This window comes from Gymnoscopelus braueri, assembly GCF_963280865.1.
Source record: "Gymnoscopelus braueri genome assembly, chromosome: 14".
Classification (NCBI taxonomy): domain Eukaryota; kingdom Metazoa; phylum Chordata; class Actinopteri; order Myctophiformes; family Myctophidae; genus Gymnoscopelus; species Gymnoscopelus braueri.
In genome coordinates, this window is record NC_137619.1 from 43,341,408 (window position 1) to 43,362,070 (window position 20,663).

At 42.6% G+C, this 20,663-nt stretch overlaps 1 protein-coding gene across 1 annotated transcript; it reads right to left on the bottom strand.

The window, feature by feature from the left end:
• Positions 1-5,737: 5,737 nt before the first annotated feature.
• prph2b (peripherin 2b (retinal degeneration, slow)) lies at positions 5,738-14,065 on the bottom strand (the record flags this gene model as incomplete). The annotated part of the gene is made up of 3 exons (XM_080449718.1): positions 5,738-5,938; positions 7,665-7,911; positions 13,485-14,065. The coding sequence occupies 3 exons, from the start codon at positions 14,063-14,065 to the stop codon at positions 5,738-5,740; spliced, it is 1,029 nt and encodes a 342-aa protein (XP_080305844.1).
• Between the last annotated feature and the right edge of the window lie 6,598 nt (positions 14,066-20,663).

A 20,663-nucleotide genomic window follows, 5' to 3' on the forward strand; every position in this document is an offset into this window, starting at 1 on the left:
CGTTAAGTTAACACTACTGAGTGACACAGAGACGCACTTCCGCTCGTGTGTTTCAAAATAAAACCTCGACCACGTTATGTAATAAAATGCTAATATGACCAGCGATGGAAAAAGTATGTTTTTACTTGAGTAAAAGTATCAATACAGCAATGTAGAAGTACTCTAGGTATTGGTATCAAAATGTACTTAAAGTACTAAAATATGTACAAAACTACATGTTTTGTAATAATAATAAAAAATCTACAAAGAAACTAACTAGTAACTAAAGTTTTCAAATAATTGTAGTGGAGTAAAAGTACAAAGTAAAGTAAAAAAAATACCTTAGAATTGTACTTAAGTAGATAGCTACTTTACACCATAGATATATATAAAGGCTTTACACCACACACGCACACGCACACGCACACACACACACACACACACACACACACACACACACACACACACACACACACACACACACACACACACACACACACACACACACACACACACACACACACACACACACACACACACACACACACACACACGAAAGGGCTTCTGTACGATGAGGCTCTTGTACTGAAGGAATACTTGGGATGTTTGTGTCTGATTCATGGTCTGATTTTAGTGTGTTGTGATCTTCTGTTTTGGCTGCACACGCGCTTCCGGTATGTTGCTGCCCTCCACTGGTAAAGCAGAGACATGACAGCTTAGTCCCATATAACATGCTTACAACGAGGCTACAGCATTGTGTCACACATTCCTCGTGTAGTATTAGGCTATACACAGTAGGAGGCTCCAATTTGGAGCCTCCTACTGTATATAGCCATACTTTACCCATTTCCTTAAGTAATGTTTTATTATATTTTGACACGTGCTTTGGCAATGTAAACGTATGTTCTCCCATGCCAATCAAGCTAATTTTAATTGAATTGACAGCATTTCTTCACAACGAGAAGGGAAGAATCAATCAATACTTATTACTTTAGGATAAAGAAAAAACAACAACCTTTTTTTGTTGTCAAATGAACAATAATTTAACGTTTTAGTAAACATAGCTTTAGCTTCATAATAATGTCATCAAAAGAAAGGATGAAATTACCCTACCTGGGCTCCATCTTGGAGGCAAGCCTCTCTGGTAACAAAAACGCCGAAAAAGTGATCAAAAATGTCAACCGAACAACACGCTATTTGTGGAGGATTGATCGCCTAGTCAGTAAGAATACTCTGAAGATTCTTGCAGGGGCCCTCATTCAAGGTCATTATGATTATGCATGCACTTCATGGTATCACAACACCTCCAAGGCCTTAAAAACAAGGCTCCAAACATCCCAAAACAAACTTGTAAGGCTACTTCTTGGCCTCAATCACAGAACCCATCTAACCCCTGCTCATTTTGCTAGGATTGGATGGCTTAGGGTTGAGGACAGAGTACAGCAACTTGCTATGGGCCTGGTCTTCAAGATACACCACAACATTGGGATCCCCCTGTATTTGTCAAAATACTTCAAAAATGTTAATGAAGTCCATGATCATAACACCAGAGGCAGCTCCACTGATCATGTTCAACCCAGATTTGGCTCAACTAAGGGTATGAACTCGTTCTCATGCTATTCATCAAAAATGTGGAATGCCCTACCAAAAGGAGTAAAGTAGTGTAAAACCCTACTCACTTTCAAAACTGCCCTAAAGATACACCTTCAGGAGGCTGCAATTCGGAAATGGCCCCTGTCTAAGTCTTAACCTACCCCTCCCTACCCCCCCCCCCCCTCCTTCATTTTCCTCTTTTGTATATATATATATTATTTTTTTTCTCTCGTCATACCAGTAACCTGAAAGCTGATTGTATGACATTCTGTATAGTAGTGTGTATATCTGCCTGCCTCTTATATTTCATCATGATTTGTGTGCATGGGGTTCTCATCTTAAACAAGCGTAATGCTTAATGAGGGTTTCCAGTTTAGTAGACCTTGTATTGTGAATTTGTACTTCCATGTACTGTTATGTACTGTCATGTACTATTCTCATGTCTTTCTAAATAAACTACATCAATCAATCAATCAATTCAGTTTAGTTTAATGAAATACAATCTTTATTTAGAGCACGTTTGCAATCAACATTGCAACATTGTACATAACAACATCAACTTGAAAACATGCATGTGCACATGCACCCATACACACGGGCGGCCGGCAGTGGCTCAGGGGTAGAGTGGCCATAGAGCAGCCGGATGGAAGCCGTGAGGTTTCCAGTTCAGATCCCGGGCTCCAGAGTTAGTGTCGAAGTGTCCTTGAAGACGCTGAACCCCTAATTGCTCCCGATGAGCAGGTTGGTGCCTGGCATGGTTTCCTCTGCCATCGGTGTATGTGTGTGTGAATGGGTGAATGTAATGCACAATCTACGTAAAGCGATTTGGATAAAAGCGCTATATAAATGCACCATTTTATTTACCAAATAGAAACTGAACATAAATAGAAATGATGATTAAAAGCTAATGAAAAGAAGTGAGTCATGGATAACCACTTACATTTTTTTCAAAAATAGTAGATCAACTTGTAGATCTACATTTCTTTAGTCTGAGCTTTGATAGCTCCGCTGTGTGTCTACGTAGCTGGCGCATCTCTTTCCCAGCTGATCCTTGGGTTGGCTCCCACAGTGTTTGCTCGCCACCACTTCCGGGTGCCTGACAGTACCCGGCCAGCCTCATCCTTCTCTCTCTTGTCTGTGACCTGACCTGTGGGAGGCCCCCGTAGAGGTCCACGTTTCTGATGTGGTCCGTCCATGTGACACCTATTTGCCATTTGTTGCATTTTTGTGTAGACGGCATCCAGGGCCTTTACCTGCTGTAATGTGAGGGTCCATGTCTCCGCCCTGCACAGCAGTGCTGACTCCAATGTAGCCACAAAGAGCTGTGCGTCTTGAGGTCTTCATGTCAGATTTCCACACTCTCCTCATCCTAACCGTAGATTACGACTCTCGTAGATGTATTTTATCGATTCTGACATTTTCAATCTACAAGAGTCGTAGCGACCATCGCCCCATTTCCCACTGGATTTCCAGCTCCTAAGCCCGTAGGGTCTCCAAACATGTACAAATGCAAAAGAAAAGGTGCTTACCTTCTTGCCCCAAATGTAAACTCACTTTAAGGGGTTCTATTGCAATGTTCCATATTCTATATTTTTCAATAAATAAGTGTTTTAATCCCGTCTGTGGCCGATTCTGTCGGAAATTCCCAATGGGCGGTAGTGACGAAGCGCATCCGGAATTACACTAAATGTAAACAGGAAGTAAACAAAGGGGGAAAAAGACAGACGGGATTAAAACACTTATTTATTGAAAAATATGGATTATTACACATTGCACCAGAACCCTGTAGAGTGAGTTAACATTTGGGGCACAATGGTAAGCACATATTTTTTTTTGCATTTGTACATGTTTGGAGAGTCGTAATCTACGGCTATCCTCATCCCATGCAGGGCATTCCAGCCAAGTGCCCTCCGGACATTCAGATCCTGTTCCGTCAAAGCAGTCCAGGCACCGAGATATTTGAAGTTCTCGACTACCTGGTTTTGTCTTCCATGAATTCCTTTACTTTTGCCTCCTAACGCACTCCTCACCACTGTCACGCTATCCTCATTTACATTCTGACATACTTCTCCCCCACTCCTGACTTTGAAATGCCACACTTCCTCTCTCGGCCCCTTATCATAAGCGTTCTTCCTTGCCATAAACCCATACTGCTGTTGGCGAATTGTTTGCTAATTGCCGCTAGCTGTCAATTGTTAGTCGATTGTGATGTTAATACCAGGTGTAAATGTAAACTGGATTAATAATATTTGGATATAATCTAGATATGAAAGGCATGTTAACAACAGGTGTAAATGTAATTGGATTCATAATTTGTGGATATAATCTGGATGTTGATACCAGGTGTAAATGTAATATTTTTTCCTATTTTACTTATGTCCAGTAGTATTCTTCTTATTATCTTGTCGTTATATTGTCTTGTTGTTGAACATGCCAAAATGTCACTGTTTGTACCTGTATGAGTGAGTGACAAATACACCCTTTTGATTCTTGAACTGTCCAAACCTGTAATGGGACGCTGGGACAGTGTGTGGGGGCTCAAACCTGTGATGTTTAATGTGCACAAAGACACAGGGATGTAGAAGACACCGATAGTTGTATAAAGAATCACACACACACACGTGCGCTGTCACTCACAATGTGTTTAATCATACAGGCAGAACTGCTACAAGCTTCACCCAATCCGTTACTCTCCATAGAAACAAGAACAAAAAAATTATAATACATTCTGAGAAGAAATAAAAATACAAATATTACATATCTGGTAACTTAAAGACTTCTTCCTCGTGTATTCTGAAAACCTGAAAACCATCTTAATCTCTACATTTATATCTGTCAAACTGATACATCTGTTCTTTTCAGTTAAGCCCTATTTACACTTCATTGTACGATGGCGTCACCGACTGAAAATATGCAATCAATATAAAAGCTCACAACGCATTTTTAGTTCACGTCTCGTTCCCACAAAGCTCTGCGGGATGTCCGGAATGTTTAATTGACGCAACACTCCCTCAAGTGTTCAACGGAATGCTTGGCAATCAGATTGCTGTACAGCAGATCGGCCATTTTCAGGACCGTGACACCACCATACGACGGAACGTAAATGAGGCATCACGATACAAAACATCCAGGTGTTGTGACCCCTGCAGGTGCTCTCCAACGGAGCCCACAGAACTAACACCTCCTCGCTGAGGAGCGTTGTTCCTTTGCTTCCCAGAAGACATGAACGTAGCCCCGGTTCTTTGATATGACGAGCGAGATATCTCGCTCGTCATCTCAAAGAACTGGGGTTACACTTATTTTTGCATCCCCAGGCCAGCAGACATGAAACTTGACACACACAGAGACATGGCCGTCCTACAAAGAGACTGCAGCTGTATTCCTCGCTTGTCAGAGTCAGACAGCAGTAGGCCATCTGGTTATCTGACCTCCCTGTAAACACATTGATGACAGCTGCCATGATATCAGCACCTCCTTTACACGCACACACACATACACACACACACACACACACTTTAGTGTAAGGGACAGGAAGTGAGATGTATTTTTCAGTTCAGGCAGAGCAATTGAAACGTGTGTGTATGTGTGTGTGCGTGTGCGCGTGTGTGTGTCAAGTTTCATGTCTACTGTACATCATAGAGGTAACAGGCCTGATGGTTTCTGGGTCTGTATAATAGATATTTATCTATAAATGTGTACATTTTCATTTGATTTTAATCTCAACCCCAATTTATTATATACAGCATTTGTTTTTGTTTTTGTTTCCTGGGAACCATTTTAAAAATAGACTCTCATTTGAAAATATTTACATATTCAGTTCTTCTGAACAATAGAAACATTCAAATAACTTCTGGAGCTCATCTACGTTTTCATTGATTGATTGATTGATCGATTTATTTTGATAAATTAAAAAACAATACACATACTGTACATGCATAGAATACCTAATCTTTCAGGATATCGCAATAAAGTCACGTGACATATTTCCATTGCAGTCACCGTACGTATATGTGTGCGTGTGTGGGTGCGTGCGTGCATATGTTTGTGTGTGTATGTGTGTTCTTTAACTCCTCATGGCTCCTCTCCTCTCCTCTCTTTGGGCACCGTGGGGGGGGGGTTTGGGGGTGAGAGAGACCACTGTCCTCTGGTAAGAAAGGGGGGGGTCTCAGGTAGCTGGAGCTTCGCCGGCCCCCTCCTCCACCGTGTTCTTTGAGACCAGTGCCTTCAGTTTAGCCATGGTGTCGTCGAAGGTCTCCTTCACACCCTTCTCCAGGAGCCACCCCTCACTCTCACTCTCTGGGTTGTCGGGGTCCGTCAGGGTCTCCAAGGATGTGATGAGGTACTTCAGACCAGCCATATCCACAGACTGTGGCACACACACACACACACACACACACACACACACACACACACACACACACACACACACACACACACACACACACACACACACACACACACACACACACACACACACACACACACACACACACACACACACACACACACACACACACATTTTAACTTTTTGTGTTTCTTTTTTTTCCGTAAATTAATGCCCAACTTGATCATACTACAGTGTCACGCAAAAGCATCAAAAGTAGCAGATCCACAAGCTCGAAACGGGCCGCGAAGCCACCAACTCCTGGTAACTCCTTGCAACTCCTTGCAACCATTATCCCCAATGGTGTTTGCATAGTTGTATTGTTGTGGAATGGCCTTAAAACGGTTTTGTTGCAAGGAGTTCCATTGGTGTGGAAACAATGCAACTGCAACTTGCAACTACTCGCGGCCATTATTGCCAAATGGCAGCGGTCTGTAAAGTCCAGACTGCTGCCATTTGTAATGTCACTGGTCTAGGATCATACATAATCCTGTTGAAGTGTTTCTCGATCAAAACGTCTGTATTCCTACATTGTTAGTCTAAATTTGTTTCTACTTTTTAAAACATTTTTTCTTGGGGTTAGGGTTTTTTCCACCCAATTCTGAAATTGTGATGCTAATTCCTGCCACCCCAAAAGCTGCTACGCCCCACGGTTGTCCTGTGGAGGTGTGTAAACCACCACATAATAGTCAGGCGTTACTCTCTCATAGGCATGCTTCTCTCGCTTCTCCTTAGTCACACGCTGTGTTGTGCACCAAAAATAGCCGATTTACAAGCTCACAACACATCACAGCATGACAGCATGCTGTGAGCTTGTAAATCTGGTGTTTTTGGTGCACAACTTGATTGATTGATTGATCGGCCGATCGATCGGCCGATGGATTGAGTGAGTTCAGAGTGTCCGGCAGGGGTTGTGATCCTATATCCTGCTGACTGACGTCAGTATTCAGGTTAAACTTGTTTTGACCCAGATAACAGCCAGCTTGTCACCATGGCAACGAGATCCTGTCCAGATTAAACCTGCTAAGCATGCACTGACCCCTCCCTCTGTGACATCACGCGCAGGTAAAACATTCTGTTTGTTAACGATAAGGCTGGTTTATCAATGATAAAGGTTTAGAATTTAAGAATTTAACATCAACTCTTATCCAGAGTGAATTACAAAGTATAAGATCAGAGTAAATAAAATGAACCTCAGTCAGCAAAACGACAGGGCAAATGGTCATGTAAATACAGTCCAAAGGAAACTATTCCGTGCTTCAAAGATGCCAGGTAAACATCAAACCTATAGAATCTGGCTAAACAACATGCTCTCTAAATATCATTCTTAATATTGGTTACATCCCTGTGTGTACCTGTGTGCGTGTTTGTGTGTGTGCGTGCTTTTATTGCCATACTTGTCAGGGCCAAATATCCCCACAAGTATAATGGAATTTGAGGAATAGACGCTGACAGGACAATTTTCCAGATCCTCACAAGAGAAATGGCTGTTTTACGGTTACAAAAGGTTTTTAGAGTTAGACTTATACAATTAGGAAAAGATTAGTGTTAGTCATTTAGAGGTTAGGTTTAGGGGTTGGGTTTAGTGTTGTGCCTAGTTGCATTCCGTGTTGTGACACTAATAAAATAGCCAATCTACAAGCTTGTAGAGCAGCTTTTTTCCCCTTCTTTTTATACAACCGCGTGTGCGCACCTGGGTGTGTCTTACCTCCAATATGATGGTTAAGAGGACCAGTGCTCCGATGGAGTTCATCATTCCTCCGTAGTAGGACACAAGGGCGTCCCTGCAGCCTTTCGTCCAGATGTTGAGCTCCTCGATGCGGTGGTCGTAGTCGTAGTGGGCGGTGTTGTTGGTCAGGTGGTGCTGGATGCAGGGCCTCGGAGAACCCGGGTTGCAGCAGCTGAACGGTACGCTGTCCATCAGGAACTTGCCCTCCACGTTGCTCTTGAGACGACTGAGGGGACGACACATGGAAACGTTTAGAGCAGTGGTTCCCAAACTTTTGAATTTCAAGTCTGTAACTCTGACAGTGTACAAATGGAACCTAGGTTCCATTTGTACACTGTCAGCGTTACAGACTTGTAAGGGTCAATTTAGAATCCCCTCAAGGAACCCAGTCCCTGGACCACACTTTGAGAGTCCTGTTGAAGACTGTTTAGATTGTGTCAAAGGTCATGTCTCACCTAGACACAGGATCTGACACAAGTTTTTTTTTAATCAATTATCACCTGAGCAAGCAGGCAGGCTCTATTAGCTCAATGGTAAAACATTCAGCAACCGGGTACCGGGGTACAAGAGGAAAGTTACATAATGCAGCTTTAATATGAATCCAACATATTATTAGCAAAGATCATTTGTAAATAAACAAACACATAACATTTAATTTACACAACACTGGTGATAGTGTTGTCAAACCAATCTATGTAGCCATCAAAGCTGCACTTGAAATAAATATTAAAATCTGTGGAATACTTGACAATGAGACAATCAGCTAAATGTGGTGAGCTAGCTCTGAAACCCTGAAAGTATTTAAAACAAAAACGTTTAATATGGAACACAATTTTATACAACATATGTAGTGGGGATCCCTGCTTTGTCTCTCTCTCAGCTAAGGGGTCCTTGGCCTGAAAAAAACTTGAAGAGGATATATTTACACAGTGAAAAAAACAGAGAGGGAGGCATTTTCTTAACCACTTACTGTAAGCCCTATATACTTCGTTGTATGGCAAATAGTTAAAATAGCAGATCTACAAGCTCAAAATGTGTTGCAATATGACACGTTGTGAGCATGCATTTCCCAAAAGTAAATGCACATGTTTAATTCAGTCAGGGATAAAACATATCCCCACTGGGCATAAACATTTATTAACAGAAGGGGGATGTCCAAAGTAGACTTTTAGAGGATTTCACCCGGCAGCAAATACAACCCAAAATTGACAATACGTTGCTCACGCACGCGCACACACGCACACTTGCACACACAGTTAAGCACACAGTCCATGTTAAGACTGATGCTAGGTTTTGGTTTACCTATGATCCTACAGTAGGTCACTGAGGCACTACACTGTCTCTATGCATTTGATGTATGTGTCACGCTGGGTGAGAGCATCTGAAATGCCTGCTGTGTATATAATATATGTATGAATTTATACGTTTTCTTTTTCTAATTATATTGTGGCGGTTACATGTCTTACAGCTAGTAGCGGTCTATGAAATGCTTGGACTTACAGACAGACAAGACACAGAGTCTAATAGCAGTGTGGTTTGCAATCTATGGATAACAAGGTGTCAGGTGGGCAGTTCGTGAATGAAGCACCGATGGTGTGCTAAGGTGCTGCTTCTTTTTAATTGTTTTTAATTGTTTACAATGGGAGTTTTGGAAACACCAGCAGCGTGCCGCTGCCTTTTTTCTTTTTCTTTCTCTTCTGTACTGTAACTATCTGTTATTTTTACTTCTTTTGTTTTATGCATCCTAATGTCATTTTATAATTGTATAATTATAATTAGTTTCCTTTGCTTGATGATCTTTGTAAAGCACATTGAATTGCCTTGTTGAGATTGTGCTATACAAATAAAAACTGCCTTGCCTAGACTGCTGGCCCCTTCGGCAGTCAAAGAGATACGGTATAAAATATAATTGTAAGAACTGGAGTAGCACAACATCATTAGCCTATAGTCCCTCTCTATGGGCTGGTTTGATGTCAGTCTAGTTTAGCTACTAACTTGTAAATCAAATAAAAAATGATTCTGTTACAGACAGTCTGAACACAGGCAGGTAACCTATTCTACTTAATATGAGTTTGACTTTATACACTACAGGGCATTACATTTTTAGCAGCTGGTTAAATAAAATACATCCATCTGATATTTCTGGTTAGTCGGTGGTTTTGATTCACGCGCCTGTGTGTGTGTGTGTGTGTGTGTGTGTGTGTGTGTGTGTGTGTGTGTGTGTGTGTGTGTGTGTGTGTGTGTGTGTGTGTGTGTGTGTGTGTGTGTGAGTGAGAGAGAGAGAGAGAGAGTGAGCTATATCTCTTAAGTGCATTAACATCTATACATGACAAAACACGTAGATCCTCTTAAAGGGTAGTGACACCTTCCTTCCTGTATTGACAATCATGCTGTCAGCTTGGAGCATTCCTATTAACAGTGAATGGGCCATTCCTATTAACCACTTAAACCCTATAAACGGCATTGACCACAGGGTCCCCCAGCGCTTTGGTTGAAAATAGATCTGATCTACATCTACAAGCTCCCAACCTGTCGTGCTTGTAGATCAGCCAATTTTTGCAGAATGTTCACCTATATGCCCAGAATATGGACACTAGGGTTCATGTGCTTAACAGAGAACGGGAGACTGTTCATTTCACGTTGTCTCTCTAGATTAAAGGAGTAGTTCACCCAAAAAAATACTTATTTTATATCACCCCATGAAGCCTTGAATTCATGGAGATTTTTTTGTTTTTGTCGCATTTCTTTTCTTTTTGCCTTTATTTATAGCGTATAGTGAAGATTGACAGGAAACAGGGAGAGAGATGGGGAGAGACATGCAGTAAAGATCGTCGGGAATGGGACTCGAACCCGCGATGCACTGTCAGGCTACATAGGAGCCTAGGTGCGCCTTTTGTCGCATTCCTCCGCCAATAATTTGATGACCGGTGCAGTCTCCAGTAGTTGACTTCAAAGAGTGAGTAGTCTCCTACTGACTCTCCTACTGACTCTCCTACTGACCGATGACCCGGTCAGCAAATTATTGTCTCAGGAATCAGAGGAATAAGACAAAAAAAAAAAAAACTCCCACATCAGGTGTGTAATTGATAGAAAATAAGTCATTTTTTGGATGAACTACTCCTTTAAAGCTGTTGTTGATGCATTGAATACATAGGACCACAATGGAAACAAGTCCCCAGGACTTTTTTGTGTTATCCTTTTAGCCTTATTACCACGCACTGTTCACATTTCTGACAAATAAAGTATTCAATCAAACAAAAAACACTAACTTTCATGTCCTACCCGAGATTTGAACCGGGGTCCCCTGTGCAAATGCTGAAATCTTTACCACTTAATGGAGCATGCCTGCTTGCTCAGGGGAGATTGCTTCCTTCAGGCAGTACCACTTGTCAACCAGTAGGTGTCCTACAAGACCACAGGATCTAAATGTCTCAATAGAAGAGCGAGGAGACGGCCTACAACCACTGCAGTTGTGTTGTGTACCATGCAGATGGGTTCAAAATAACATTTCGATTCACTAAAAGTGTTACATAGTGTAGCTTTAAATCAAAGTCATAATAAATTGTTTAGTTTTACACCAGCAAAATTGAGAGTTGGCCCAAAACACGATGTGACCCTCTGGAGGTCACGGTTTTCTTTGCTCTCAGCTAAACTGCGGTGTCTCCTCGCTGTGTTTGATGGCTGCATGTCATCTATGTTTCCTTTTTTTTCTATTGCGACAATTAATTTAAATATTAATAAGGTGGGCATAATAAGCTTCGGCTTCAGCCCATACCTTTTCGGCCAATAGTTATCTTGCTGCCTTTATTCCTTATGTTCAACTGTTTTGTTAAATCATGAACGAAATAAATAAACTAAATAAACTAACTGAACTAACTATGTTTGTCATGGCCAGTTCCGTCAGCAGCGAGGTTGCTCAATATGAAAGTTCAGCTCACAGGTGTTCAAAGTGGGGGGCTGTTCAGAGGGTGCCAGGGAGTCCAATTAGAAAGGAGAAGAAAAGGGAATATATATCGTTAGCCTCATAGCATATTACCTACGTCGTATTGAAAATAGATTTTCAGGCCTGAAAATCTAGTTTATTTAGGCTATTTATTTTTTGTTTCATTTCAAATTCAATTCATGAGAGTAGTTTAACCACTTTCATCCCTATTTTGGCAAATCAGCAACACATTTCTAAACCTTTCTAAGATAAATCATTAAACGTGTTCTACATTTTATTTTCTTCTTCTTTAATTTTAAAAGTCATTTACACAATAGCCAGAGGCTATGGCAATTTGTGGTCCTTGGCTTGGAATAGTTGGGGAACACCTAGTTCAGCACACTGATTGGACAGCTGCCATATTTCCCATGGGCCTGAGTGATGTCAACTGAGTGATGTCATTACTCCATACTGTATATATGGAATATGAACACATGTATGTTCATGATCAGAACAGTGGCCTGTTTATGAGTCTGTGTGTGTTTGAGTTGTAAGGAGGACAGTGGAAAATCCAGCTCCAGGTAGATTATGTTCTTATCACAATCTGGATCATCAGCCTGTCTCCACTCACCCTAGCTTCCTTCATGGTCGACCTCCTAACCACATGGACCCTAGCGTCCCCTATTCTGCTCATGTCCTAATATGAAAACATCCCGAGAGTAAATCAAGATATTTGGTGGAGGGGTACAAGTACAGACCCCTGGGGAACCCCGGTCAACAAATCATACAGTGTTTAAGTAGCCTACTTAACAATCCTTAAAGTTCATTTCACCTGCAGTGGTAGCCTAAATTTCAGCGATCTCCACCTATACAAAACATCTGGGGAAATCTAAATTCGATGTATGCATGGTTCTAGAACAGCAGCAAAAACAACTGCTAACAAACCTACAGCTTTGAAAACCAATCCGATATGAAGAACCTTGACTAGTAAAGTCTTTGCATTGTTTCCTGCGACGCTGTTAGTTTTATATCACCAGACGTTTCGGTATCGATATCTGATAGTCTTTCTACGCTATATACGAGGTTAATTTTGTCACACTCTATATTTAACCCTTTCTCTCCTCTGCCAGTGGTTTGTCTCACTAACCTCCTTGGCAACAGTAGATTATTCCTGGATTACTTAGTGGGATGTTAATGTTTTAATGAGGTCTTTGCCCCCTCCTGCAGAAAGCTGCTAGGAGGCTTAGAACATCCAGAACCATCCGGTTGTCCTCTGACTCACAGAGCATGCATTTCCTCTGCTTCTTCTCCCTGAAGGCCCAGTTAAAACTAGTGCAACTCTGTAACGTCAGTTGCATTAAAAAGCTGCAATGCAAAACTTTCTTTGTGAATAAAACATTATTTTGAACAATCTGCATGGTACAGTATATTAATACAATATAACTAACACCACTGTGGTGGTGGTTGTATTTGGTCTCCTTATATTAAGATATTTAAGGCCAGTCCACACCAATGCAACTCCTTGCACCATCATCCCCAAATGGCACCGGTCTGCAACTGGTCGGTTTTGTTGCAAGGAGTTGCATTGGTGTGGACTGGCCTTTAGATCCTGTGGTCGGGTAGTAGGACCACTACTGGTTGACAACAGGTATTGCAATTCATCCTCTGCTCAAAGAAGATGCCCTTCATAGCTCAACAGTAGAAATGTGGGAGCTCTTGGGTTCAAATCCCTGGTAGAACTTATTAGAAGTTCTGGTCGATATGACGTACAGTATTGCAGCCTTATCACAACGGTCAATCATGCTCCCATAACTCCCAGCTCTGCCGTTATAGCAGCACAATTCATTCTAGGTGTTGTTATTAAATATGTTACTCACTCTCTAACTTCCTCATTGCTCATATCCAGGTAGCGGTTACTGATCCACTGCACCTCGAACCAGTCCCTGTAGTTGTTGTTCCCGCAGCACCGGAACTCGACCTGCGTCATGTCCAGCGTCCTCTTCATGAAGCAGCGGCCGGGCGTGTCCGTGTCCTTGTAGAACTTGATGCTGTTCTTCAGGCCCTCCACCAGCGTCAGGTACATGGCGAACTGCATGAGGAAGCAGAGCAGGGCGGTGACCAGCAGCACCACGTTGAAGCCGCAGCAGAATAGCAGGTACTTCTCCAGCATGGGCTTCCACTTGGGATACTTGGCGGGGTCCAGCGAGTCGTGGCACACCTTGCCGCCGAAGGCGTTGACGGCGCACGCCACCAGCCCCACCAGGATGAGCAGGTTGGGCACAAAGTGGCTCTCGTTGTTGTCCATCATCTCGCTGCGCTTCCGCAGCTCGATCTTGAAGAAGATGCCCATGCTGAAGATGAGGATGCCGGCCATCACGGACAGCCAGTAGAGCAGCCACAGTCCCTGGGCCAGCTTCACGCGCTTAGGCAGGTCAAACTTCACCGGCATAAACGCCATGTTTTCAACCGCAAATTCAAAACTAAAGCTTAGACGAAAAGTTCAAATATATTTTTGCTGCGTTCTATATTATTAAATTGTTTTAATCCGATGGTTTAGTCTTCAGTTGGAAAGTAACGTGATGCAGGAGGGAGCTGAGCAACGCAACCGTCCGACCATAAGTCCATCAGGAACAGGAATGTCCATACTGCTGCTGGACAAACAATACAAAAAAATAATTAAAAAAATACAAAAAAAAATGGTAATCCAAATAATAAATATTCCTAAATGGCGGTCCGGATTCAACAGCTTATTCCAGATGGAGAACTTTCCTGCGAAAGAAAGCGTTGGCGCGTGAGTCTCTGCGAACGAGCCTCTGACTGCCCGTACGTCATCCTAATTCCAGGTAATCTGCCCTAATGCCACTTGCAGGAGATTAGCTGTGGCTCTAATCTGCTGTCTTACCATCTAATTGGTTTGTTGTTTTAAGCATCAGCCAGTTGGGATCCTGAAGGAGCCTCCTGCTGGGCAAGAAGCTCCCACCATAGCTGCTGGGATCGGAGACAAACCCTCCAGCAGCAGCAGCTTCAACTCCACATCACAAGTTCACACATGGTTTAAAAGCGAGGGTGGAATTATTTATATACAATTAGGCTCCCAACGTTTTGCAGTTCATAAGGATAAAGAAAGAAAGAAAATGTCACATAACAAGAAGGCACAATGTCAATTATACATATGGGTGCATGGTCAAGATATGAATAAAACTAGAAATACGGCATTGCGGTGGACTGCCACCACCAACCATTTGCCATCAGTGTCTGTCCAGACTCATTATACGGTGAATGAAGACTTTGAAATAATCTAATGAACGTATTTTGTGAGGTCACAGTGACCTTGACCTTTGATGAGCTTCTAATCGGTTCATCCTTGAGTTCAAGTGGAGGTCTTTGCCAAATGCCATTATAGACCCTCCAAGGCGTTCCAGAGATATTGCGTTAACAAAGGCTGGGACGGACGGACAGACATTATGGACGGACGCACAGATGGACAGTACAACCACAGTCTTCTACTGTTGGTCACTGGGAGCTGACCTGTACAACCACAGTCTTCTACTGTTGGTCACTGGGAGCTGACCAGTACAACCACAGTCTTCTACTGTTGGTCACTGGGAGCTGACCAGTACAACCACAGTCTTCTACTGTTGGTCACTAGGAGCTGACCAGTACAACCACAATCTTCTTCTGTTGGTCACTGGGAGCTGACCAGTACAACCACAATCTTCTTCTGTTGGTCACAACCACAGTCTTCTTCTGTTGGTCACTAGGAGCTGACCAGTACAACCACGGTCTTCTACTGTTGGTCACTAGGAGCTGACCAGTACAACCACAGTCTTCTTCTGTTGGTCACTAGGAGCTGACCAGTACAACCACGGTCTTCTACTGTTGGTCACTAGGAGCTGACCAGTACAACCACAGTCTTCTACTGTTGGTCACTAGGAGCTGACCAGTACAACCACGGTCTTCTACTGTTGGTCACTAGGAGCTGACCAGTATAACCACAGTCTTCTACTGTTGGTCACTAGGAGCTGACCAGTACAACCACAGTCTTCTTCTGTTGATCACTAGGAGCTGACCAGTACAACCACGGTCTTCTTCTGTTGGTCACTGGGAGCTGACCTGTACAACCACAGTCTTCTTCTGTTGGTCACTAGGAGCTGACCAGTACAACCACAGTCTTCTTCTGTTGGTCACTGGGAGCTGACCAGTACAACTACGGTCTTCTACTGTTGGTCACTGGGAGCTGACCAGTACAACTACGGTCTTCTACTGTTGGTCACTAGGAGCTGACCAGTACAACCACAGTCTTGACTGAATGAGGCCTGAGTGAAAACAGATTTGAAACAATCTGTATTTTTCAACCTTTTATGCTCATATAATAATAATAATGATACTGTAATAAAAGTGTTAGATGCTGTTGAAGCAGTATCCAGGGGTGTGTGTTGGGGTTAAGGGTTAAGCTCCAGAGGTGAAAAAGAATAAAGTCTGCACACTGGTAGTTGCAAAAAGCTCCAGAATTTATTGCTCGTCAACGTTTCGGCCTGTTCAGGCCTTCATCAGAACACATCATATGTCCTGATGAAGGCCTGAACAGGCCGAAACGTTGACGAGCAATACATTCTGGAGCTTTTTGCAACTACCAGTGTGCAGACTTTATTCTTTTTCATTATACTTTGTTTGACTAAGCACCTGGACTAACGGATGTGCGCGCACTATTTTCATACGTTAAGCTCCAGAGGTCCCAGCAGAGTTGGACCAGTTTAGCCCAGTTTAAAACAGCTCTGCCCCTCAGATGACCCTAAAATGACCCCAGCTCCAGGTATTACACGCACATGAACCGACAGAAACACACAGAAAGACAGAAAAGACGGGGGGAAAGAAAGAAACAAAGAAACAAAGAAACAAAGAAGGAAATATTTTTTTCTGTTAAAATTTTCAATTACATTTTTATGGTGCTCGAGTGGCACAGTGGTAAAGTTTCTTCCCATCACCACGGAGGTTGTGGGTTCGAATCCACCGAGGTGCATCTGGCTTTGTCGGGCGTCTAACACAATTGGCCCATGTTCAGGGGGAGGGAAGCCGGGCAGGGAGAGGGTGATATTGGTCATTGCATATACTCCTACGGGCTGGGGGCGGCACCAGTCAGTGGGGAGTGTTGGGCGGGAGGAGTAGCACGAAGGCTCTACGTCCTCCCGGTGGGGGCTCCTCACTGGCAGGTGAGTCAGTAGGATACAACAGCAGTGACAACACACAGAAATGTGTGTGGGGAGGAATTAATTGGTACAACGACTAAATTGGGGAGAAAATGGGGTAAAAAAAATAATTGGCTACTCTAAATAAAAAAGATATATACAATTTAGGCATAGTTATTAGATGCTCTTATCCGGAGTGATTTACACATGCGGTGAAGAGTCACATACTGTGAAGAGAGAACAGGTACCAGGTAAACAATGAACCTATACGTCCAAAGAATATGCAAATAACATTCTTAACATCTGTGGTCAATGAAACAAATCTAAATAAATAAATTGTGAGAACAAGAGACCAATACACATCTGCATAGTAAACGAGCATCCATCAAAAAAAGGAGCTACAAGGAGAGTTCTTTTCCACAGAAGACTAGAGTCTACACTAGGACATGTGTAATATTGTCCAGGGTGTTTTATGGAAGGCACAGACAGCATTCCTGTGTTACAGTAGCTGATCTAAGTGAGCGGGAAGGGTTGTAGGGTTGGATCATGTCCTCAAGGTATGGGGGATGGATGTGCCATGCCTTTTTGGTTGCCTTGTAGACCATCATCACCAGTATTTTGTACTGGGTGCAACCGGAAGCCAATCTAGGGAACGCAAAAGTAGCCCGGTGGTGGAATTCACCTTCTGCTGAATGAAAATGAAATGAGAATTCACCGACCGGGATGGTTTACCAGGCTAATGCAAAAGGGGAAGACGGGGGGGAATTAAATGCTGTATGCACGTTCACACTTGTGATTTTCAACTACTTGTATGACATGTTTTTCTGTATGACAAGTCAGACATTGACATCATGCAGGTATATAAAGCAAGTTATGGTTTTGTGCAACATGTTTAGAATGTTGGACTACCAGTACCTCCATGTACGTCTAGGCCTCACACCCTCCCTGTGATATTTGCCCCCCCCATACTGTTTACATACAGTCAGGAAAGAGTATCATCAATTTATCAGCATCAATTTAACTTTCACTTCCAGTGTTGTCTCCTCATTATTATAATTTTTATAAATCTTCTCTGTCCGGTGGAAAACAGTTACTTTCCAGGATTCAAATTCCAAAATGGCAAAAGTAGCAGTTCTACAAGCTCAAAACACGTCGCTTTGCGCCGTGTTTCGAGCTTGTGGATCTACTACTTTTGATGCTTTTGTGTGATGCTGTAGTATGATCAAGTAGGACATTCATTTACAAAATCTATTTTCTTGCTGCAAATACAATCGTTAATTAACGTATTATTCAGCAACAAGTGCATGATGGTGACACCATTTGACTCAAGTCACAAGGGCCATGCAGGGGTCATTTACTGCTGCAGCAGCTTACACACTCTAGTAAGGTGTGTGTGTGTGTGTGTGTGTGTGTGTGTGTGTGTGTGTGTGTGTGTGTGTGTGTGTGTGTGTGTGTGTGATTAGCTTGGTTGGACACGTGAACAGATTAGAAAGCTGACTGAGGATTGCTGTGTATTAGAGTTAAAAGGACGGAGTCACAAACTGTGGCACGCAACACACACAGAGAGCGAGAGAGAGCTAGAGAGAGGGAGAGAGAGAGAGAGAGCGAGAGAGAGAGTTGTGATTGGGAAGACATTCACAGAGACACACCCTCACTACAATCACATCTTTAAACTATGCATTTTTATTGTTGTGTAATATCATTAGCAGTATTTTTGTTTAATGACTTGTATTTGTTTATATTATGACCAGCACCTGTCAATCAGTCTTTCAAACGGAGCTATGATTCATTTTGCTAGACACTAGAGGGCAGTGCTACTCTATTGAATCAATGTCAACAAACATTATTTTAAGGCGCATTGTGGCTTTAATACAGTTCCTGAGTGAGAGAGGCCTAGCATTCAGAGGAATGGAAATGACCTCGGATTGCTGGAACTATTTGCACAGTTTGATCCATTTCTTCAGGAACACATACAGAAGGATGGTCAAAGGGGGAGAGGAACAACGTCATACCCGTCATCTTAGATGACAGGTATGATGTTGTTGAAGATCTTTGAAGATGAAAACACACACTGAGTTTACGTACTAAAAATAAGACAGGTTCCAGTAATGTGTATAGTGTGTGCACCAGAAATCTGCCACTGACCGTTCCAGTGGTTTGCGAGATAAGTTGGGTACACACACACACACACACAAAATCAGCAAGCCTACTAGGGCACAGTGGTATGACCTGTGTTCGAGGGAGGGAAGCCGGGCAGGGAGGATGATCTTTGTCACTGTACTTACTCCTACAGGCTGGGGCAGCACCTGTCAGTAGGGAGCGCTAAAGAGTATAGTAGGGGGCACTAAGTGAAAAATCGTTACGCGGCGGATAAAAGCATGGAATTTGATACAGATGTCCCTTGGGTCATCCTAAAACATCCTAGAAGGGGTGCCCAAAAACATCTTAAACAGGAAGTGAGTTATGGACAAAATCCAAAATGGCCACCTAAACTGTTGACCGTTGACTCAAAAGACACCAAAATAATCTCCAAAAAGCATAAAATGTGGCACACATGTCCCTTGGGTCATCCGAAGACATCCTAGAAGGGGTGCCCAAAAAAGTCTTCAACAGGAAGTGAGTTATTGACTAAATTGAAAATGGCCGCCTACAGCGTTGGCGATTGACTCAAAAAGCCTATAGAATCTCCAAAAAGCATACAATTTGGCACATATGTCCCTTGGGTCATCCTAACACGTCCTAGAAGGGGTGCCCAAAATAATCTGAAAGAGGAAGTGAGTTATTGACTAAATTGAAAATGGCCGCCTACAGTGTTGAAAGATGATGCAAGATACCTAAAGAATCTCATAAAAGCATGAAATGTGGTGCAAATGTCCCTTGGGTGATCTGAACGCATCCTACAAGGGGTGCCCAAAAAGGTTTTAAACAGGAAGTGACCGCCTAAAGCAGTTGACACAAAAGAAAACATAAAGGGACGTCATAAAAGTGTATAATTTGGTACGTACATTGAGTGCTTCTTAATATATCCTAGAAGGGGTTATTTATTTGTTTGTTTGCTTGTTTATTAAACTTTTTAGGAAAGGACCATGTCGAAGAAATTCTAAATGGCTGTTTAAACAGTTGACCATGGCAGTCTGCATATTATGCAGACTCAATACGACACGAGATGGTAGAGATTGCATAGCTTTCAGGCTTCTGGACCAAATGCCAGATTGGCTGCTCGATTTGAATATTGTAGCAGTGCAGCCCGTGTGGGAGGAGTGCTTTCCATTTAGAGACTATTAAAACTTTTTTTTTGGCACCCCTTAGGATGCATTCAGATCACCCAAGGGACATTTGTACCAAATGTCATGTTTTTATGAGATTATTTTTTATGAGTGTCTTTTGCATCATCTGTCAACACTGTACACGGCCATTTTCAATTTAGTCAATAACTCACTTCCTGTTTCAGATGATTTCAGGCACCCCTTCTAGGATGTCTTAGGATGACCCAAGGGACATGTATGCCAAATTGTATGCTTTTATGAGATTCTTTAGTTGTCTTTTGAGTCAATCGACAACACTGTAGGCGGTCATTTTCAATTTTGTCAATGACTCACTTCCTGTTTAAGATCTTTTTGGGCACCCCTTCTGGGATGTCTTGGGATGACCCAAGGGACATGTATGCCAAATTGTATGCTTTTATGAGATTCTTTAGTTGTCTTTTGAGTCAATAGATAACACTGCAGGCGGCCATTTTCAATTTTGTCAATAACTCAGTTCCTGCTTAAGATTTTTTTGGGCACCCCTTCTAGGATGTCTTAGGATGACCAAAAGGACATGTGTGCCAAATTGTATGCTTTTATGAGATTCTTTAGTTGTCTTTTGAGT